Here is a 23,155-nt window from a genome sequence, read left to right on the forward strand (position 1 = left end):
GACTTTGGTGTTTTCCGCTATGCCCTTTCAATTGAAATATTAAGTTTCATTTCGTCTGAAATCATTTTCTCTACTCGCTCTTTTACATTTTCCGACGCTGTTTCAGGTAAATTTTTGATAACTATATCTAAATACGAGTTTGTGTTATTTCCCTGTTTATTTTCACTGTCATTACTAGTACCGAAGATTGAACTTTGCAGGTACAAGTCTTTTTCATCGATTTCACTTCATTCCGCACTTTCGTAAATTCGGCATTAAATTCCTTCTTTATCTTTTCAATTTCATTTGCAATCGTTTTCTCAACACATTTTTTCACTTTTTCATTCAGACATGATTCGAGATTACTGATTCTACTCGACAAGTTCTTCATACCTTTATTCATTTCTTCAGAAAGCCTATTTATTGCCGTTGCCACACAATCATTTTCCAGTTGTCTAGAACTTGAATCTTGCTCGTTTTCACCGGTTGATAAACGTCGTTTTCTCCCCTTCTTTACCTTTGATTGTGCCGAAGTTGTCTGAGTTTTGAGTTGTTTCCCTTTCGTAGATTTTGCTGTTGTTTTACCCGATTTCACAGTACGCCGCTTCTTGTTACACTGCGAGATCGTTGGTGATCCGGAAATAAGCGACTTCGTCCGTATCATTTTCCATAGCAACATCCACCGTAACGTCACCCAACGTATCCTGAGAATATGTGTTGTAATTCCCTTGTGGAGCCTGTGTACTCGAACTATCCTCCAGGGTTTGTGTGGTTAGGTATATAGTATAATCCTTTTGTGAATTTTGTTTTCCATAGTCGCTGTTATCATCCGTTAAAAGCAACATAAAACTGTCCCCTTCAGCAATGTCCGCCATGATCGAATGTATCCGAACGTAGTCCCTATGCGCTTCGCTCAGGCGTGACGAACGTCCAGATCGGTAGGGGTGAGTGAAAATCATCTCTCACAAATGGCTCACAAATAAACTAAGTCCAAACAAAGGAAATGTTTATGATGCTGATACTGGAATTGTTTATAAAGATAAGTTTCTGAGTTTTTGAAGTATAAAAAAAGTGTCCACTTATCTCGTATATTATCTAAAAATATTCCAAATATATCACATGTAACACTTTTAAATCCCAAATATAAACACCGTTTTACGGGGCTCGTCTCGCTTACGTAAGTATGTACTCGACTTTAATATGCAACACTGCGGGATTTATACAGTGAGCAAGAATACATATATTGTGATACGGTCAAACTCCATACATGAGAGGAGTAAGAATTCAACACATACAGATACTGTCATTTCCATCTCCTTGGACTAGACAATTTTTATAAAAATATACCTGTGGCATTACGTTAAAACTGTAGTTTAGAGAGTAGTGCAGAATTACATATTAAATACATGAAATCTGTTTGAAAATAAAATCTGTAAAATGATCCTTTGGAAGCATAGACTGCAACCAAGCAGGATAATAGCAGACTCGGTTTGATCGAGTATGTTCATGAGAGGTAATGAAATGTGCAACACCTCTCACGCCCCCTAGCATCGGCTTAAGCGGAACTCTATTACATATATATTGAATGGACTCCATGATCCCAAAGGATCAGAAAATATAACAAAATTATGTTTACATTATTTTGCGTATCCTTCCAGACCTACATTGTAAATACCCCGCAATTTTATATTTTCCGGATAGATAAGGTTAAGCTCTAAATTATTTCGTATTGTTTTTTGTTGCTGCTCTCAGCATCACAGTCATGTAAATCACAACGGAAATGACGTAGACAATTCTTGACGTACTGTTTGACGTCCGTAACTATAAGCACCAACGTCTTATATAGTCAAGAGCTAGTTTGCGGAGATCGAGAAATCTTTCTTCTCATCAAATGAATAGATTCTCTAACATTGCCATTTCTTCTAGAGTTCATCTCAACTCCAAATAGTTTTAGAGAGGACTTTATGAGACGAGATTTATCATGAATAAGAAGACACAAGCTGATGCCAATTCTTAATGGTACGTAACTTGTCATTATGCATCTGTCAAATTTTAGCTGCCATAAAATAATTTTGCTGCTTTTTTTTATCTGTCAGTACTTTTTCTTATTTTTTCTGTTTGATTATTTATCTGAATGGTTTTGGCTTTCATCAATTGATAAAAAGTAGGTTTTTTTCCATCATGGGTACAAAATTTGAAGGAGTGTTTCTCAAGTTTGAATGTAATCTCACTGTTTTTTGTTATAACTACATAAGCATTTTTATGTTGATGTAATTTGTCTAACAGATGGCCACATTAAAACTTAGGTGTAATATATTTTAGAACTGTTGTCGGAGGATATTAAACTTAGTGAGCGTGTTTCATAATATTTACATTCGCCCTGTTCTTTTCCATGCTATAAGAAGGTATACTTACCGGAATAATTTCGCCAGTTATACTACTTCCATGGTCTCTGGTTCAAATTGTTATTTGGTGTCTTAAATTGTTGCGAGGATTTTTAATTCTTAGAGTGCATACAGCTCGAGGTATCTTCGCTTCTATTTGTGCCACTTTATCATTCTTTGTATCTTTCATATTACTTGCACTATCATTATAAGCTCTATCCTCTACACTTGGTGCCAGATAGGTTCATTATTCATATTATTGTACGGCTGATAGAAATCGAGTCGACCGAATGCATAACTTTAAGAGCAATAAATTTATTCTTTTTAACAGGCTGTATCACTTACAATGCGTTCCCCGTTTTACTGAGAACTGGCTACATATGGCATATATGCACATCTATAGTTAGTTTTTATTTATACTTTCTTTAGAATGGATTAAGAAATTCAAGCTCAGTAAATGAGCAAAATAATCTTTTATTCTGCCAGTAATACCCGACCACTTTCTTTCCTTATTGTACAGCGTATGAAATAATCATCGTGTAATGTTACGGTAATGTTGCAAGTTTTACTGGACTGTGGTGTCAAATTTACATATTGAAAGTTGCTAAAGCTTAACTTCTTTCCTGGATTTATCAAAGTCGGATCAATGCTGGTGCTAGGGCGTTATCTCGTGCAATGGCATGCTATTGTTTTGCTTGGTCGAGTTCTCTATTTCCAGATGATTATAAAGATTTGACAGTCCACTTAAATTATTTACTGGACCTACCAAAGACGGATGTATAGATTTGTGTAGAAAATTTCTCTTAATGCAACCTTAAAACATTTTACCAACAATCAAACTAACAAGAGCTGTCCGTAAGACAGCGCGCACCACTATTCGGCGATTTGACAGTAAAATGAATTTATGTCTCAATAAAAAAATTAAGTATGAAAGAGTCATAACTTGGTCAAAAATACATATCAGAGTAATTGTGATTGTTATCATACATGCAGATGATGATGATAAAGATACATTTTAAGTTTCAAGTCATTATCTTATATTGTACTAAAGTTATATCTAGAAAGCGAAGATTGCCAAACAACTTTAAGTATGAAAGGGGTATAATTCTGTCAAAAATACAATTAGAGTTATGGGGACTGTAACCACACATGCAGATGATGATTAGAACGAAATATTTTTATTTTCAAGTCATTATCTTTTAAAGTACCAAAGACATGTCTATAAACGAAGCTTTCGAAAAAAATTAACACAAAAATAATTCCAAGTATAACAACTTCGTGACCTTGACCTTGAGTATAATGGGCCCAGCCGCTGCACATATTTTGTTTGTATGCTGAACAATGTTTATGTGAAGTTACAGTAAGATATAAGCAATAGTAACAAAGATATGACAGAAAAACAAAGGTTGCCGAAAAACTTTAACCAAGAAAGTGACACGCCGACACCGACGCCAGGGCGAGTAGGATAATACCCCTATTCTCCGAATAGTGAGTGGAGCTAAAAAGCAAGATATCTGATTACGCGTTGCAAATTTATCTCACGTTCTTGTATACTGAACAAAGAAATAAAATGCAATACAAATTATTGAACATTTTAATAAACAAATGGAATAAAACCTTCATTATCACAGACTTATCATATACTAAATGAGAAAATACACATGGATTTCTTTGACACTTACGTAAATCTATTAAAGATAGAAAAAAATAAGATATTCAGCAGTTATTACCAGCACTAACAAGGCATCTCACTACTTGCTCATTCATGTGACATTTTGTGAAGTTTAACAAACTTTTGACCAGTCAAATCTTTGACTGGCGTTAAAATACATCACATCTTTTTGTAGTCATGTCCCTTTGATAACAACTGACAAAAAGTATGTAATTTACATCTGTACTTTGTAAATGGTGTAATGCTGAACAAAATATCACAAAGACTGATCCACTGCATAGCTTATAACAACATAATAATGCTAAGATAATAACGAAGACCAAAAAGAAGTAAATATATGTATATCAATTAATACTTTTCTTAACATTTGTGATGTAAACAAGTATAAAATGTGAACTATTTGGCTAAATACTGCAATCATAGATAAACTATGTTCTAACGAAACAACAAAGAAAAGCACTAACCAATGATGTCAGTTACTTTCTCTAAAATATATTTTTTCAGCACTGCTTTGGTCTAGACACACAGAACCTACATTGACATTTTGCTAATCACCTTTAGTGGGTTTTTTTTACATTTCAAATATCACTTTTATTGAAGTGCAAAATGAAGTGTTCCTTCCATTAAAATGTTGTTAAAAATATCCTGAAGAACGTGCTTGTTTGATTGGTCGAGAGCACTGCACGCATGGGTCCACAAACTGATGCCCTCGGAAACTTGATATTGAATGTTCTACTTGTATACTGTGTGATGTATTGCCACAACATCGTGGGTACTAGTATAGAACAGTTCTCAACTCATGTTTTGGTCAACTACATACTGTTCTCTGTGAGTATATAATTGATAACAATCTAGTTGAAAAAGTAGCAATTCCAGAATTATTTGACACCAGTAAAATGACATTACCCTCATATATATACACAGTTTCGCACATTTCAGAATAAATAATAAGCAACCCCGAGGGATTTATACAGTGAGCAAGAATACATATATGTATTGTGATACGGTCAAACTCCATACATGACAGGAGTAAGAATTCAACACATACAGATACTGTCATTTCGATCTCCTTGGACTAGACAATTTTATAAAAACATACCTAGAATACATAACCTTGCAAGTTTTACCATCATACACACATAGTTTACATTCAAACAGTGCCGATACTTTTCAAAAAACCTTGTTGTTCACGCTATAAGAAAAATCCCAAAAACCAGGAGAGGGAGAAAACAATTATTGTAGTTTTTCAGGAGTGTTACTAGTTGCTTTGCAATCTAGAAAACTGTGTGTTTTGCATTTGGAAATATATCATATAGAAAGCACTAGGAAGTCATAAAGCACTCCAGTAAAATCACAGGTACTACAAGAACCTAAAGAACGGTCTTTATAACCAAATATACTGTCAATTACTTGATCCTACTGGTGCAGAATTAATGCGTGACATCTGATCTCCTTTAGCTTTGGCAGTCCATAGTACTCTTTTCTTTCTCTCCAAAATAGCTTCATCTCGCTTTTGTCTTTCTTGGAAGTGTTTCTCAGTCTCGGTGATATAATCTCGTTCTTGGTTGTGTGTTCTCAACTCAAACTTCACGTGTGACCTCATCGGGTCATTGAATTGACTTACTTTACCTAGTCCCATTTCGCTCGCTGATTCTAAAAGTTCGTCAGTTCTGTGTTGACGTTTTTCTTTCAGTAAAGTTGCAAGTTTTTCTTTCATATCTGCAGGATACATCAACATTGGAACAATGTTAGCCTCATAACCAGTGGTTGCAATGTTTTGTTGCTTACGTTTTGGAGGATGTACACCTGGCATCGATGCTGCTATGTTAGATGGTAATGTAGATGCTGTATCAGGGCGTACTCTCAAATGAGGGGCAGTGATTGGGCGACCTGATTTAAACTGAACTTGATCAGGTTCATGTGGTTCCTTCCTGGTAACTGAAGCAGATATTGGACGGATCACTCTACCTTTTGGTAAAGTTGTACGAATACGTTTTGGATGTACACTAACTTTTGGCGATGTTTTCAATGGTTTCACTTGACATTTCGTAGAATATATTTCTCTGTCAGTTGCAACAGGTATAGAGTCTTTTGATTTTGCTGATTTAATGGATCTGTGGTCTGACACTTCAGACAGAGTGTCATTATCTTCCTTTTCATGGAATTGTGACAGATCAATCTGGTCCACAGGAACTCGTGTCCTAGGATCAATTTTACTTGGAGAAGAAGATGGTCTATTCTTCCTTAATCTTGTGTCTAATTTCCTGTCCAGTATATTTTGTTCAGTATTAGCACTAGTTTCAGAAGGTTGCATCGAATTTTGTATAGCATTTACAGTGAGGTAAATGAAGTCTGGAGGTACAATACTTTCGGCCTTCATCCTCATCTGCGATCGTAACAAAGATTTAGTTTCAGAGAGAGAAATATCCTTGGATTTTGGCACAATAGGATTTTCAAATGCCCAGGAAATTCTACGTTGAAGTCTGATTGGTTCTCTCCATTCTTCCTCCTCCCACTCTTGTTCTGCTACATCATCCATTATAGTAACAGAGTAACCAGACTGGGCAGATTTTGATGTCTGAGGACGAGACTTGGAAGAGCTTGGTAACGGAGGTTTAGAATGTGCTGACACAGTGGCAGTTCTTTTAACAGATGATGCATGCCTGTCAATGTAGGTAGCACTTTTTGTACCTCTGCCTTGTGAGTACAAGCTGTCATTAGGCCCTTGCTGTATTGCTCTTGCACTTCCAAGACTTTTGGCAGATAAGGTTTTAGCACTGTGCGGCAGTTGATGCGCTCTGAATGACAACTGTGGTATCGGTGGTTTCAAGGATTCTCTATGCCCATCTTTGTGTAAGATCTTAGTGTTAGCTGCCCCTGCTTTCTTCATTCTCTGAGCTCTGTAAGAATCAACAAAACAATTTTGATTGTCATCATTCTTATTACAGATTTTTCAACATCTGAGTAGTGAAATAAGATTTTTGGGTATTATGAACTGAGATTATGGTATATGTAGAGAGAAGAATGAGAAATTACCTGATATAAAGAAATGACTGTTGTGTAGAGAAAAAAAGAGAAATAACCTGATTTAAGGAAATGGCTGTTGCCCAGAGAATGAAAAATTACCTGATATAAGCATATGGCTGTTGCCTATAGAAGAATGAGAAATTACCTGGTATCAGAAGAATGAGAAATTACCTGATATAAGGATATGGCTGTTGCCTAACAGGAGCCTCTGTGTAAGAGGAATACTGAACCAACGGAGGCACTTTGTCTTCCTCTAGATTGTAGTTCCATTCCACTTCTTCAAAGTTCAATACCAACAAGTTCACGGCAGTATTTATTGTGATTCTGAAAGAAGTTTAAAAGATGTATTACAGCAAGGATCTTATTCCATGTGAATACTACAGATACATTTCTATTTTTGCCAAACATTCAAAATACAATAGGTAGTCAGGACACCTGTCACACTTGGCTTGGAACCAAAATGATTATAAATGGAACATATGTTATCAGGTTTTAAACAATTCATATCTATTGGCCTTGCAATAGATATAAAATATATAAATATAAACTTAATATATACATTTTTTAAATATACCTATTGTCAATAGCAATGATGTTAAGAATGGGATCACTGCGACTGTTTCCCCTCATGATTCTACAGCACTGTCCTGTTATAATATTCCAGATTCTGATACGACCATCAGCTGAGCCAGTGATACAGCGCAGATATATAAATTCAAGGCACAATACCTCTCTGCAAAAGTTAAAGAATGTCATATTTATACATTAAATTCTGATAAAGACTAAAGTTATATAGCACAGAAAGCTGACAGTTAGATCAGGAATTGAGGTAAGTCCATCTATCACATGAGAGGTATATGCACATTCAATACATGTACAGAAATCTGTTTGATGATTTATTTTAAAGTTCTTTTCTTAAAGTTTCCCAAACATTTCTACATAGTCTATGAATTCAAGAATAATGCATCATTCACACAAACACCATGAACAGCTCTGAACATCATTATCTTTAAAGATTGTTTGTTTGTTTTGTTTGTTTTGTGTTTAACGCCGTTTTTCAACAGTATTTCAGTCATGTAACGGCGGGCAGTTAACCTAACCAGTTTTCCTGGATTCTGTACCACTACAACCTTTCTCCGCAAGTAACTGCCAAACTTCCCACATGAATCAAAGGTGGAGGACTAATGATTTCAGACACAATGTCGTTTATCAAATAGTCACGGAGAACATGTGCCCCGCCCGAGGATCGAACTCGCGACCCCGCGATCCGTAGACCAACGCTCTTACCTACTGAGCTAAGCGGGCGGGTCTTTAAAGATTGAGAATTACATAACAGAAAATGTCATTGTTTATTAATCAGTAACAGAATAGTATTTACATTTTCGACGAAATAAGAGCATGTACGTTTAACATGAACACAAGAACTATAATGCATTATCTTACTTTGGATGTCGGAGAGCTGACAGACATCTATTATGATCTCCAATGGCACTCCAAACTAGGGCATACCCGTCTCTCCCTCCAGTTACAATATGCCAACGGTCAAACTGAATTGCTGTAACACCCTCATGATGACCATTTAAAACCTGCAAATACATTAAAAACATTTACAAGGCTTATCTCCTTCACAGTCTGTCTTGTATCAACATGACAATTTCTATGCTGTTCATAAATAGCTGGACATTCATTTCTTGTTACCATAATTTGATTTGAGACTTGGAGCTATTCATCTTCTTTCTACTCAAATTCATTCACCAGTCTAGTCATCAGTACAAGGGTACATAAAAAAATTCCTGGCCCTATATTATAAGCAATATTCAATCACACTTTTTCTCACATTTTTTTCAATTTTTCAACATAATCAACCTAAACATTGGTGCATTTGCTCCAGCCATGCTTTAGCAGTATACTGCCATCTCTGAAGAAGACTCCTTCTTGCTCCTTTAAAAAGGTCTCAACAGCACCGATGACATCATTGTCACTATCAAAATGTCTTCCACTCAGTTGAAGTTTCAGTCAGAGAAGAAGATAAAAGTCTCATCATCCAAAGTCAGGTGAATACAGGGTATGTGGGAGAAATTCAAAGTCACACTCAGCAGCTGCAGCAACTGCAACATGAAAGGTGTGCACAGGTGCATTGTCCAGAATAAAATGGATACCAGAGCTGAGTTTTCCTCTCCACATGTCATTTTCTCATTCAACTGTCATCTCTGCTTCATAATAATCTGTAATTCTTGTCTGACATTTGACCTTTCTGGAGATTATTTGTGATTGTATCACTAAATCCCCAGAATACAGATACCATCACCTTGACTACTGGACCAAGATACTCAAAACCTTATCTGCTGTTTAAGCTGTAAACGGGTTAAATTCCATTTTTTCCTACTTAAACTGCACCACTGAATCCGCCTATATAGCAAAAAGTTTGCTATAACACAAGTTTTATTGGTATAATATGTACCCTGGCATCTTTTTATCAATATGCATAGATAGTTTTTAGTAACTTGGTCTCTATGTTTTCCACTAAAACATTCTCTGGCAGAGGTGACCTATGGTTCCATGACTTGCTTTCAGTTTTATCTTCAAAAGATACAAATATATGTCTATTCATGGTCGCAATCCTCTTCAGGAAGTTTTCATGAGTCATGGGCTCCCTAGAGATATGTAGCCAGGTCAACTTTTGGTCTGGCATCAATACTCTGGAAACATATCTTGCCAACAGCTTGTTCCTATGAAGGACATTAGACAAAACTGAAAGGACTAATGGTACTAGCAACGTGCTGAATGGTCACTGTTTTATCATGCATTATCATACAACAGACATCCTCAACCGACTGTAAAATACAGCATGTTTTGGGCAATCAGACCATGGACTATCTTCAGTGCTGCTTCATGGACAGCCACCACTTGAGTGTAAGATGCAGCATTTTTGAGGAGAAAACACTGTGCTGGTCCATTCATGCTTAAACTCAGCAGCCCTGATTTTCACTGCTGAATATGAAATGCAGTCATCACCAAGAATACTTTTTGTGACTTCATGGACTTCCTTGTGTTGTGTTCCTTATTATGAATATATTTGATTGCTGCTCTCTTCTCTGACTTCTCCATCTTACCATCTGCTCTGCACCAAACCAACAGAATATATCAAACTTCTACAACTTTCCCACAAAACAATTACAGCTGCAAGACACTTAAGAATGACAGGCTTTGTGAAACTGCTGAACAGATCACCTGAAATTTGGTCAAACAAGCCAAGCTAAAGGGAAATTTGTCTGACTGTCATTTTCATGATTAGTTAAAAGTTATTAGAAATGCAGTACGAAACAGGCTGTGACTGGATTCTGACAAGTTAAAACATTTTTTTGCAGTATGTGTTAATGCTTTGCCTAGCGGTTTAACAAAATCACCCTGCCTTAAAGTAACAAGAAATGTGATGGGCCAAGGACTTTTTAATGTACACCTCATAACAGATTTGTTGATTCATTTTGTACTTTGAATAGTTTGTTTTCAAAAGATTGATTTATCAACTGTACATTGTCAGTAGTCTAACCTTCTATTTATCAAGCGTGGTACTTCTCTATTACTTAAACTCTCATAAGGTGGTTTCTTAAAACAACATGACACATATTTAATAACTTTAATACCCATTCTTAATCACTAAATGTCAATATTTCTTTGGTTTTAAAGACTGCATCAATTAATTAATTTAATCATGTAACTTTTAATGTTGGATGTTTGGGGCAACCAGGGCACTGTACAGTATTTTGTATGAATAAACGGATTAATTAGAAAGAACCGGTAAAGAACCCAACAGTCTACAAATATCACAAATTGCTTGTTAGATTTTTGTAAAAGCACCAAATCAGAATAATTCTTTAATATATGTCCGGATTTCCTTCAGATAGCACTTTGTTCGTAAGTCTGCACTGAATCTAACTTTGTACATTAAAGCAGTGCATATTATACCAAGCATAAGTAATTCCATTGATGACTATTTCAGTATGATACACTATGGAGACAAAGTATTGTAATACTATGTACACACTGACTGAATGACTTGCCAGGCAGTAACTCTGAGGCCTGAATGTGAATCAGAAATTCACAGTTTTATTTTTAAATTTTTGATGTATTAGCCCAGTAAAACTGTGTTTAATATAAACCAGTCATAGAGCACAAACTATGAACTGGCGATTTATGTAAGTCAGGTAATAGTCTGATCTGTTGCTAACTTCTAGAAAGGAAGTCGCTTTATACATCTATTTTATGATCAAACTAGAGATGCTTTTGAGAAAAGCGCATGTCTCCCACAACTGCCCCTATGAAAAATATCTAGTTTCTCTAGGTGGCTTAGATGAATGGACCCAGTTAGACGGCTTGGACGAGTGGACTCAATCAGTAATTCAAGGGCCACAATTCAAAAGTGCTTGGGCGGATTTGGCTAGTTATCAAACTTGGCCGAGGTCTTATGGTCAAACACATTATGTTCAAGTTTGGTGAAGGTCGGATGAGAAATGTTCGACTTAGAGTGCGGACAAGCTTTGTGACAGACAGACAGACACAGACACACACACAGACTGGAGTAAATCAATATGTCTCCCACAACACTGTGTGGTGGGAGACACAATAACTCAAAAATTCAATCTCTGAAAACCTTGTTTAAAATGATGGTACACAGAAACTGAGAATAAAGCTATTTGCTTTAATGAGTATTTCTTTAAGAAAAACATACCTTTATTAAGTTGCCTGATCTCAGTTCCCACACTTTCACCTTTCCACTCTCACAACCAGATATAACTGTTTCTGTTGACATAGCAACTGCTGTAACAGGATATCTGTGCCGGTATGACCTGTGACACTTCCCTGTCTGCATGTCCCAAACTGAAAAAGAAAAATATACTAGTACATGGTTTAAACAGTATTTATTTCAAACATACATGTCAAGTGAACTACATATGTCTGTTTGTTTTAGGTTAAGCACCGTTTTTCAACAGTATATCAATTCTTCAATGGCAACAATTAACCTAACCAGTGTTCCTGGATTCTGTACTAGTACTAGCCTGTTCTCCACAACTGCCAAAGTCTCCACATGAATCAGAGGTGGAGGATGAACCAGACAAAAGTCATCAGGAATAAGATAAGCTTAGCCCCGTGACTGAACTCATGATCCGTAGATACATGCTCTCCCTTCTCCAATTAGACATACCCGGGGACATTTCCTGTGGTTTTGGTAGTAATACACAGATTTCCCTAAAATTTTCAACTTACTGTAGTAGATAATAACTTGACTAATTAAAAGTATTTGATATTTTTCAATACAAAATATCAGCGCAACTACCAAGTGTCACTTTAAAGATATAAGACTGTTGTTTCTGTAGGGCTGTAAACAATGGATCTGAGAAAATATTACGAAGAGTATTAGGACAACATATTGGAAATCGCTTAAAGGTAACAATATAGATATATAAAAGTGTAATTACATATTTCAGGAATAACATATATAACTGGACATCAATGAATCACAAGAAAGAGAAATTACCTTTACAAGATTTATCCTTTGAGCCAGATATGAGGAGATCTCCAAGTGTTCGAATAGTTAGCACTGTATCTCTGTGTCCTCGAAATATCTTGAGGCAGTGTCCTGTGTTCACACTCCACATCCTGGAAAAACAGTAATTATACCTTAAACGTATGATACTTACATGTATGATAACAATGTGTTTTATATTTCATTTTAAACTGATATGCCTGCAACCAAATATATCTTTTGTTTGCAGACAAAGTGTTCCAACTGAACTATATACATCTTACAAATAATAGTATTTACAAAAAAAAAATATGAACAAGTTAGATGTTGGAAATGACTTAAATTGTTGACAGAGTACATCTGTAGATTTCTTTTACAATAAGGACTCACATAAAGACAGAGCTTTGTATAACAAGGCAATTATTGTCTATTATCTATTCCAATTAAAATATATGTATTGTGTTATTTTACTTGTTCACATATCATATCTATATATATTTATAACATTTTTTGTATCCTGACAATTAATAAAAGCTAGTCAAAACTTTTGCATCAAGATGGGCCTGTTCATGTTTTTCACGTCAAACAACACGATGTAGACTTCATCTTAAGATCAAAAAGGCATTTACATAAGGCCACTCTCATTCAGTGTTTACTTAACAACATGGAACCTACTTGTAAAGGTAAACAATTAATGCTACCAGCATTTTGAAGATCCTAATTTGAATTTTATTTCCATACTAAAAGAATGCATTAAATCTGTCAAAGAAGATGAGAATTATTTTCAACATTTACTGTTGTCCTTCCATGTAAATTTAGTGTGTCCTAAAGTATTATATCTTCTGTCTATATTTAGCCCAACTATATAAAAGGACATTTTAGGAAAAGTTGTACAAATATTATGTGATAAGATTAACTGAAGTTGGTTTTACAGAGATAATTACAGATATTTTGAAGTTGTTTTAACCTGATAACAGTTTTCTTTATTTAGCTGTTTGAGGTTCTAATGTTTGTTTATCACTATGCATAGCAATGACACATTCTACCCATTTTATAAAAAAAAAAAAGCAATTTTACTACATGTATATTACGGAATTCTATCATGAAGTAAACAGAAGAAAAAACACAGCTGATAAGAGGAGTTCATGTATGTCCTGGATATGTATTATACTATGGTACAAATCTTCTTCAATTAAAACCACATTTAGGCAATTCTTCCTTAGTCATCTCCGTCAATATTCCTTAATTCTAAAACATTTTAAGTAGGAAATCTCAATAATATATCATATAACTGTCATGACATAACTGTAATGAAGACACTTGAAATTTAAAAGTTGAAATATGTAACTAAATCATAAATCTCAACTTTAATTTACTCCAAAGGCATGTTTGCTTTAAAAGTTTAGTTGGTTCGAAATGATATCAGATAATATGATTTCATGCCTAAAATTTTAATTAAGGTACCAAATAAGTAAAGAACAAACACTTGAGAGAAACGATACAGTATCTTGTCATTCCAAACCCAGACTTGTTAAAGTACAGAGTGATTGTAAAAATTACTTCAAGCCAACTTATCTCTTTTCAATAAATCATGGCCTAGTCATTAACTGTAGGGCTAGTGTATAGGAGAAGGAAGAAATAGAGCACACTTGATAAAATTTGTGACTGTCTTTGATCTAGTTATTGAATCTTGGTTGTTTCAAAGTGTTTCAGCAATGTGTTACATAAAACATTTGTCCTTGCTAGGGCATTTAGATCTTGATATATAGTTACATTGTACTTGAAAACTGTACCTTATTGACAGTTATTGTGTAAAGTTTTTAAGAGCTACCTGCACGTTATTTAAAGTGAATTACAACTTAGTATCCTCTTACACTGCAAAACAAAATAAACTAATATTTTTTAAAAAAATTTTTTAAGTTTAACATTCTATTTGAAAGTACATATGTTCGTCCTAAATCAACAGTCAATTTACCTTAACGACAATGGAGTCAATCACAATTTCTGTTTAATTTTTTAAGATATCAAGTTTCATTTAATCCAATATTACTGTAATCTGTGGGTGAGAGAACGAAGTATATTTCATTTTTACACTGAGAAGTATGAAAGGTATGACAGAAAGCCCCTCGCACTTGAAGGCCAGTAAGCTAGTGGAGGAAAACCCAAGATGCCCCTCCAAGCATGGGCAGGCAACTGGGCAGAACCAGCAAAATTCTGCAAGCAGGTGGATGACTTCCGCTCATGACTACCTTAGCCATACTGGAACCAAAAGGTAAGTGGCAAGAGATTGTCAGTCATGGACTTTAACCACTCTGTCAATGAGGCCCTTGAATCATGGAGACTAACGTATGAAAGAGAGTACACAATTCTTAAAATGACACACACCACTGGAAATCTGCATGCCATTTGTTGCAAAGTAGACTTGTTTTACATCAAAGTCTGTAACTATGCTATATACATTTACGGGTGGACGGATGGCTCAGTGGTTTGCACACTGGCTTTCAAATCCTGAGGTCCGGGGTTCGATCCCGGGCAGCTACTCAGGAATTTTCAGAAACGCTTTTCAGTGTTTCCCACCCAGCTAGAGGTGTACTGGTCAGGAACCCAGGCAATCCTTGCGTGTATCAGTGCTATACACTGGGCACGTTAAAGAACCAGGCTGTCTATTCAAAACGAGCTCAGCTAAGTTAGCCGGGCAAGCCTGTATCTGATTTCTGATCTCTCTGTTGTGGGGGCTTTGTCTCACTCTGTCCCTCTGGTCAGATCGCTCTGTGTCTGTACTAGTAGAGGATGAATTATGCGCCCTGTGTGGCTGCATTTGAGCTATGTAAAGCGCCTTTGAACGTGAAATTGATCATGAAAAGGGCGCTATATAAATCTGGTATAATAATTTTGTAGTTTTGATGACTTAGCATGCATAAAGAGGGAACTGCAGGCAAACTCCACTGTAACATATTAGAAATTAAGTGCTGTACTATTGCACTTACCAGACTTGCACCACTATTTAAGTTAAAGCTGTATAATTATATACCTAATACTGGTATCATAGCTGCCACTCAGAACCAAACCCTGTTTCTCCAAGATGTGTACACATCGTATAGAACCTGCATGCCCAGTAATTACAGGAAGTTCATCATCAGTGCTCTCCCCTTTTGTCATTCTCTTGTGTTCTCTACCAGATGTGTTGTCTATAAAGCGAATCTGAAAAATATTCCAGCTAACATGAAGTAAGTTCTGATGAAACAATTTGTGTTAGAGTGAAAACCTGTTGTTCTCACAATTCTAAGTGATGAAGTTTTTCTGTGCATGCACTGAACAGTCATAAGACATGAAGTAAAGTTTATAATTGTTACTACACCTACATTTCATTGCAAATAGGCTTAACACAAATTGCTAAAATACGGACTTGAATCTATACAACCATACATAATTTGTTTAAGTTATAAATCTGACCAAGTCTACAAGCAATATATTAATTGATGGTAATTCTAAGTATCTGATGTATAATTTTCAAATTTTTGTTTCCCTTTTATTTGTTTTTGCCTCTGAAAGTGTCATTTACTTTTATTATATCATTAACTGCTGTAACTTTACCTTTCTGTCTTTAGATCCAATTGCAATCAACTTCCCTCCATCTGTATGAAACACCCTGTGGGGATCCTCACTAAAACAATTGCAACATAACATTTCATTAATGAACCTGATAAAATCACCTTTATTCATGCATCTAAATATCTAAATAAAATTCATTGCGAAAGTGAAAAGAATAGTTGCAAATTTCAAGTTTTTAAGTAATGTACCATTCCGCTTTCTGTAAAAAGCCTTGAACTGTCTTGTATCTGCTCTTCAACTTGTTAAAAACTACCATATGGTTTACACTTTCATCTGGTATAAATTACTCACTTGTCACATAGTACAAGGACATTGTATGGTCCGCAGTACACGTTTCTCTCCTCCATGATCACTTTCCTTGTCGATACACCACTGAACGCCGTGTCAAAATTGACCTCGCTCTTGAACGTAGTTTTGATGACAGTGTCATTGTTTCTGATCACATGACCTGTTTGAGGATCTGAATTAGGAACCAGCACATCAATATCTTTGGCGTATACTGGATTGACTCCCTGTGCTGAAGCTCCCTGTGAAATTAATGAAACTGTTTTCAAACAATGGAGGTTATGATCTTAGCAATAATAACCAAAATGGATTGAGAGAAGGGAAAGGTGGATCTGGATATAGAAAGAACTGGTAATTTGTATGATAAAGCTATATGAGCCGTGCCATGGGAAAACCAACATAGTGGCTTTGCGACCAGCATGGATCCAGACCAGCCTGCGCATCCGCTAACAGTTTCTCTAATAGCAATAGGCTTTGAAAGCGAACAGCATGGATCCTGACCAGACTGCGCAGATGCGCAGTCTGGTCTGGATCCATGCTGGTCGCAAAGCCACTATGTTGATTTTCTCATGGCACAGCTCATATATATAAAACAAATGGGTAATGCACATGGTTACATAGTGATGCAGACAGTTATTATAAATTAACTATTAATACAGAATACATGCACGACAGCTTCAGAAATAGCTATGATACTGCTGATTCACACAAGTTGGGTAACTATGGTTAACAAATACATTTTGTAGTCAGATTCAAGTATCACTCAAATATGGTTTTGGATATTTAAAGTAAAGGAAATATTTCATTAACAACATGAGCTTTTAAAATCCAGATTGCCAGATGACACTTGTCGATAAATCATTTAAAATGAATATAACAATCAATGCAGAAGCTTAAAATGCTGTAATGACATACAGTAGATATGATCTTTGGTAAAAAAGAACGAAGCAAAAACAGGTAATCATAGCAGACACTCGTCACAAAATAATTTGAACAATAAGTCTACCATGTTGTAGTCTTTGCTAGTAGGAGTCAGAAATACTAGTTAAAAAGATTTTATAATAAACTAAAAATGATCTACAAAATACAAACTTACAATTTTCTTAAATGAAAACTGCACTTTCTTACTTCCACCTTCAGGATCTATTTTAGGTAAATTAAGATTTGGCATAATAAGGTCTAGATAGTCCACCTCTTTGTCTTTCATTTTATCTAGAATTTCAATACCACCATCTTTATCATCTTCCTCCAGTATATCCTCTAGTTCCTTATCATTAGTCTCTGTCTCATGTACTTCAATTTCTTCCTTATGCCTACCAAATAACTCACTATGAAATTTCTCATAGTTTTCTATCTCGGAACTGTGCTCGTTTATTACACTGAGAATACTGTCATTGAATTCCTTAAGTTTCATATGCATCTCGATCTTCACAAGTTTTAGAGCCGATCTAACATCCCAAGAATACGCTCTTGCTAAATCGTAATTATCCATTAACTTAATTTCCCCATATGGATAGACTGCCATCTTGATTTCTTTCGGTTCACGTATACAAAATCCGGTTTCTAAGAAAATATTATGAACAAACTGAATCTAAGATGAAGTAACTGCTTAAAAGGTTGGTAAATACTTTAAATCCCTGCCATTTTAGCTAAATCAAATCATATCATGTAATGGGTCTATTCATGGCAAAAACCTGTCCTTCAAATCAAAATTGCCTTTTATAGATATATATGATAAAGTCGAGTGTCCCAATCCATTCTTTATTGAACTTTCTTTCAAATGACGAAATAATATAAATATTCGTTATGTAACTTCAACTACACTGTTTAATTCCAAAACGTATAATTATATTCAGGACAAAATACTTATTTCAATATGTTTAATATCATGTTTGAAGCAAAACAATTTGAACGTTTTTGATAATTTTGCCAACAATTTAAGCCAAAAACAAATCAAATGTATAAAATCAAGACAATACATGTTGACAATGGGCTACTTGATGATAAACGTTGAAACGTTATTGAAACACGGCTTTATAAAGCAATCTCAATCACTCATAAACTAAATATTGTTTTTGTCTTAGCGGATAAAACCTTGCCTCTATTGTGTGAACAATCATAAAGAGATTTATAAAATGATAATGTTTTATTCGGTTAAATTAGGAAATTTTCTTTATGAGAAACTTTAAAAGCAAGTGCTACCTCTGTTTTATTTCTGCATTATGTCTTTATCATTTATGCTAAAGTCAATCTTTCCAAATATCTATATACTTTCTGACTTTGTTTTCACAGAAATCATAAACATTGATTAAACAGGATATTGAATTGTATCGACTAATTCAAGTCTTATTGATACATCTTACTTATAAGCCTTTATAATCATATAATTGACATTAAATGAAAACATAAATAATTCAGGCAGGACAAGATACTTATGGAAGGGAGACAACTCTGTGCAGAAATAACTTTTCCAGTGCACACCTTATGCCATCCAAAAATAATACTGAAAAACAATTCCCTGGAAAAAGATTTCACTAAACCAATGTGATATACCAGAATAAAATGAAGACACCTGTTCCCTTAAAATGAAACCATTGCCATGATATATAGATGCAAATACCACTGAAATACCAGTGACATGTGAAACATTACCTGCATCCCCTGCAATATAGTGTCTCCCTTTCAATTATAAAATATCAATCATATCATTTTTTCTTCGATGCAGTTTTTAAAGAGATATTAACAAAATGCGACCTTTATATAATTTTTGATCAAAATCTTTTTAATGTTTATTTAAACAATGGTTCTAAATGCCAAAAAATATCTACTACATTCCTGATCTTTTACTCCAACAAAAAAACCTTATGTTTACTATCTTGTTACAAGTTCAGTTTTTCCCTGTTGTCTAATATAATGTCGACAGCAGTCTAATATAATGTTGACAGCACTGGTCAAATTCTATGGAAAGCTTTTGAATTTTCTTGATCTTTATCTGGACAATGAGAGCTAAAGAAAAATCTTCCTGTTTGTGGAACTGCTACAAAAAATTATCAACAAAAACAATCTAATGTTGCTGTTTTCATTTTGGCAAACAGGTGGACCATCATGGTCTAAGTTGCTCACCTGACAAAGACTTTTTAATGTGGAATATGTTACCAGGCACACTGTTTCATGAAAGGAAGCAATTTTCCAAAGTATGAAAAATGTTCATCCTTAAATATGATATGTATGACAAGGCAAGAAAGAGGCAGTCAAGCAGAACCACTTAAAAAACAAGAGCTGTCCGTAAGACAGCTAAGCTCGACTATTCGAAATATTGTCACAGAAGCTGGAAATTATTACCCAAAATGTTAAATATCAAAAGAGTTTTAAGTTCAAAAGGGGACATATCAGAGTTATGGGACTTGATGCTATCAACTTGTTTTATAACCCTGAAGAAACATGTTAAGTTTCAATTCAATATCTGCATTAGTTTTGGGGATAGTAACTTGCATGTAAAACTTTAACCAGAATTTTCTAAGTCCAAAAGAGGGCATAATTTGCTCAAAATACATGTAAAGAGTTATGGAACTTGACCCAGTGAGGTTGGTAATTGACCTAGAAAAAGAATAAATAAGTTTCAAAGCTATATGCCTTTTGGTAATAGCTGTATGTACTTGCATGCAAAACTTTAACCAGGATTTTCTAAGTCCAAAAGGGGGCATAATTTGCCCAAAATACAAGTCAGAGTTATGGGACTTGGTGCTATCAACTAGTTTTATAACCCCGAAGACACATGTGAAGTTTCAATTTAATATCTGTAGTAGTTTTGGAGATAGTTACTTGCATGTAAACTTTAACCAGGATTTTCTAAGTCCAAAAGGGGGCATAATTTGGCCACAATACATGCCAGAGTTATGGGACTTGACCCAGTGAGGTAGGTAATTGATCTAGAAAAAGAAAAAATAAGTTTCAAATCTATATGCCTTTTAGTAATAGCTGTATGTACTTGCACGCAAAACTTTAACCAGGATTTTCTAAGTCCAAAAGGGGGCATAATTTGGCCACAATACATGCCAGAGTTATGGGACTTGACCCAGTGAGGTAGGTAATTGATCTAGAAAAAGAAAAAATAAGTTTCAAATCTATATGCCTTTTAGTAATAGCTGTATGTACTTGCACGCAAAACTTTAACCAGAATTTTCTTAGTCCAAAAGGGGGCATAATTTGGCCAAAATGAAGGTCAGAGTTATGGGACTTGGTGCTATCAACTAGTTTTATAACCCCGAAGAAACATGTGAAGTTTGAATTCAATATCTGCATTAGTTTTGGAGATAGTAACTTGCATGTAAAACTTTGTCCAGAATTTTCTAAGTCCAAAAGGGGGCATAATTTGCTCAAAATACATGTTAGAGTTATGGAACTTGACCCAGTGAGGTTGGTAATTTACCTAGAAAAGGAATAAATAAGTTTCAAAGCTATATGCCTTTAAATGATAGCTGTATGTACTTGCATGCAAAAACTTAACCAAGGTGTGACTCCGACGCTGACGCCGACGCCGACGCCAGGGTGAGTAGAATAGCTAGACTATTCTTTGAATAGTCGAGCTAAAAATTGAGACATGTCTATCCAAGAATGCTACATAAGTTTGGTCAAGTGAAGATACATCAAGGAAAGATATATCAAGTGGTTGATGAAAAGAAGCTGTTTAAAGATTTTGCTATTTTCATATCAGCTTCGCTCGGTCAAGCTTAACCATTTGAACAAACTTGAGAAAGATCTTTTGACCAAATTTTGAAAAGATCCATCAAGTGGTTCATTAAAAGAAGTTGTTAAAAAGTTTTCTGTTCTTAGCTCCAGTGGCCCCAAAGTGCAGTCAAGCAAAAACATTTTAACAAAGTTAAGAGAAGTCCATGCCAAGATGCTACAGACCATGTTTGGTATAATTCTTATCAATGATTTCAGAGGAGATGACGGACAATGAATGCTGGATCAGCCACCTACACCAACAGCTCACCTTTTGGTTCAGGTGTGCTAAAACTATATAACAAAGTAAAATATATTGTAAGAGCACTCCTGTAAATCTGATCAGTATAATATGAATGTTTCGTTTAAATTGACAAAATCTGATGATCATTATGGCATGTATTCACTGCCTGTCACTGTTATACCCTTTTCCATTTCATTCATTCAAAATAATCATATTCAGAGGTTCAGTGAAAGGAAATTGAAACTCTATAAGCTGGTCTCAAGACATAATCTTTCACAATTCCATAAATGATTTACTGCAAGTCATTACAAACAATCATAAATGGCAAATGCTTTCTTTATTTCCAATACTTATTCAATTAATCTTTTTCTGAATAATTAACTATACAACCATTTTGCCTGTTTCCATTATTCATAATCTTTTGTTATAAATGGATGGCAAGAGAAACTTTATCTTCACAATTTGCATTTTGATACTGATATCCTATAGCATAGGTTCATAGACATTCAGTTCAATGTTCTCAACCACAGTCCTTACAACTTGCTGTTTGTTACACAATAACTCCATGAAATATTAGAATTCATAAATTTCATATGGTTTTAAATTTTTAATCCTTAAAACTGCACAAAGCTTAGATGTAACAAGAACTGATTCGTTGTAACAGGGCACAGTATGTTCCAGTCATGGTTACATGCTGTTGTCCGAAGGAAGGAATTTATCAACTCCTCATAAAACCAAAAATACAGGAAGGCTGCCAACTCATGGCATCTTTTTCTTAACTGTTCAAGTCAGACTTCATTCAATTTTTCCCACACATATTAGCATTACTACAAGCACTTATTAGAAGAAAAGATTATAGAGTATTAAATTGCAAATAGATTTTTAAACATAGTTTGATGATTTATTCTTAATTTAATACTGTTAATATGCATCAAAATATTTAAAAGTTTTCAACCATTGACTTGTTTCACATTAAGTAGCAGAAAAGAACATTTACTGCATAAAATACATTTATTACAGGAGATAATATATTTCATATGATAATTAGACTAAAGTGTGTTTGGTATCAAGTGATGTTTTAGGTCGTCTCTATGGCAACAAGACTAATAAATATAAATCATTTCTGATGTTACAAAAATTTTTGGATTGTAATTTATGTGAATTTATAAATTTAAAATCAAAACACACAAAATGTTTTAAAAATATTATCACTAAGTCACTTATAAAATTGAAGTTTACCATAAGGGGTAAGTGTGACAAATAGAAAATACATTAACTAATGCCATTCTTGGCTTGACATGATCAATTATAAATAAATAAAATTCATCCTCATAAATTAAAGAAACTAAATGGAAATTGATTTGACTGTTTACTTTTGATCTACGAGTGTTTATGCGACCCATTCACAGTTGTGTTTTTTCAGCATAACTGAGGTAAAAGTACTTCAAAATAAGTGTAATCAATAGGTAAGTGTTTTCAAATCAATTTGAGGAACGTTCTAAAGCCCTAGGAAGATAAGGTTGAAAAGTAAACTTTTACTAAACCAAAACCAATGAAGGTGTGATTCTGACAAGCGGGTAAATATCATGACAGCACAATTTCATGTTATCAGGACATATTTACAAGTATTTGCGCAAGCATTTATCAATTAGAACAGCTTTTTACACAACAACATGCCTGATTGTAAAATATTAAGTTCCTGT

At 34.7% G+C, this 23,155-nt stretch overlaps 1 protein-coding gene and 1 long non-coding RNA gene across 9 annotated transcripts in view; one reads left to right on the forward strand and one right to left on the reverse strand.

The window, feature by feature from the left end:
- The first annotated feature begins 1,155 nt into the window (after positions 1-1,155).
- Positions 1,156-13,624, forward strand: LOC128555217 (uncharacterized). 4 transcript variants are annotated; one of them, XR_008369884.1, is made up of 4 exons: positions 1,156-1,998; positions 7,727-7,891; positions 12,032-12,507; positions 13,121-13,624. It is a non-coding gene; the product is annotated as an uncharacterized LOC128555217 (long non-coding RNA). The 4 variants fall into 4 exon arrangements; XR_008369885.1 differs by having other exon boundaries at positions 12,438-12,507; XR_008369882.1 differs by lacking the exon at positions 13,121-13,624 and having other exon boundaries at positions 12,032-12,585.
- LOC123564291 (F-box and WD repeat domain containing protein 10B-like) overlaps positions 3,944-23,155 on the reverse strand; it is a 40,899-nt gene continuing 21,687 nt past the window's right edge. For 2 of the 5 annotated variants that reach the window (XM_045357755.2, XM_045357756.2), the window contains exons 4-13: positions 19,136-19,162; positions 16,490-16,725; positions 16,181-16,250; positions 15,618-15,787; positions 12,599-12,720; positions 11,792-11,940; positions 8,506-8,648; positions 7,637-7,795; positions 7,234-7,386; positions 3,944-6,935 (exon numbers count right to left, since the gene is read on the reverse strand). In XM_045357755.2, the coding sequence (XP_045213690.2) occupies positions 5,438-6,935; positions 7,234-7,386; positions 7,637-7,795; positions 8,506-8,648; positions 11,792-11,940; positions 12,599-12,720; positions 15,618-15,787; positions 16,181-16,250; positions 16,490-16,725; positions 19,136-19,162 (2,727 nt within the window). In that variant the 3' untranslated portion in view covers positions 3,944-5,437. Of the gene's footprint in view, positions 6,936-7,233; positions 7,387-7,636; positions 7,796-8,505; positions 8,649-11,791; positions 11,941-12,598; positions 12,721-15,617; positions 15,788-16,180; positions 16,251-16,489; positions 16,726-17,579; positions 19,068-19,135; positions 19,163-23,155 lie in introns of those variants that run through there. The other 3 variants (XM_045357760.2, XM_045357759.2, XM_045357758.2) reach the window with 3 other exon arrangements.

This window comes from Mercenaria mercenaria, chromosome 2, assembly GCF_021730395.1.
Source record: "Mercenaria mercenaria strain notata chromosome 2, MADL_Memer_1, whole genome shotgun sequence".
Lineage (NCBI taxonomy): Eukaryota > Metazoa > Mollusca > Bivalvia > Venerida > Veneridae > Mercenaria > Mercenaria mercenaria.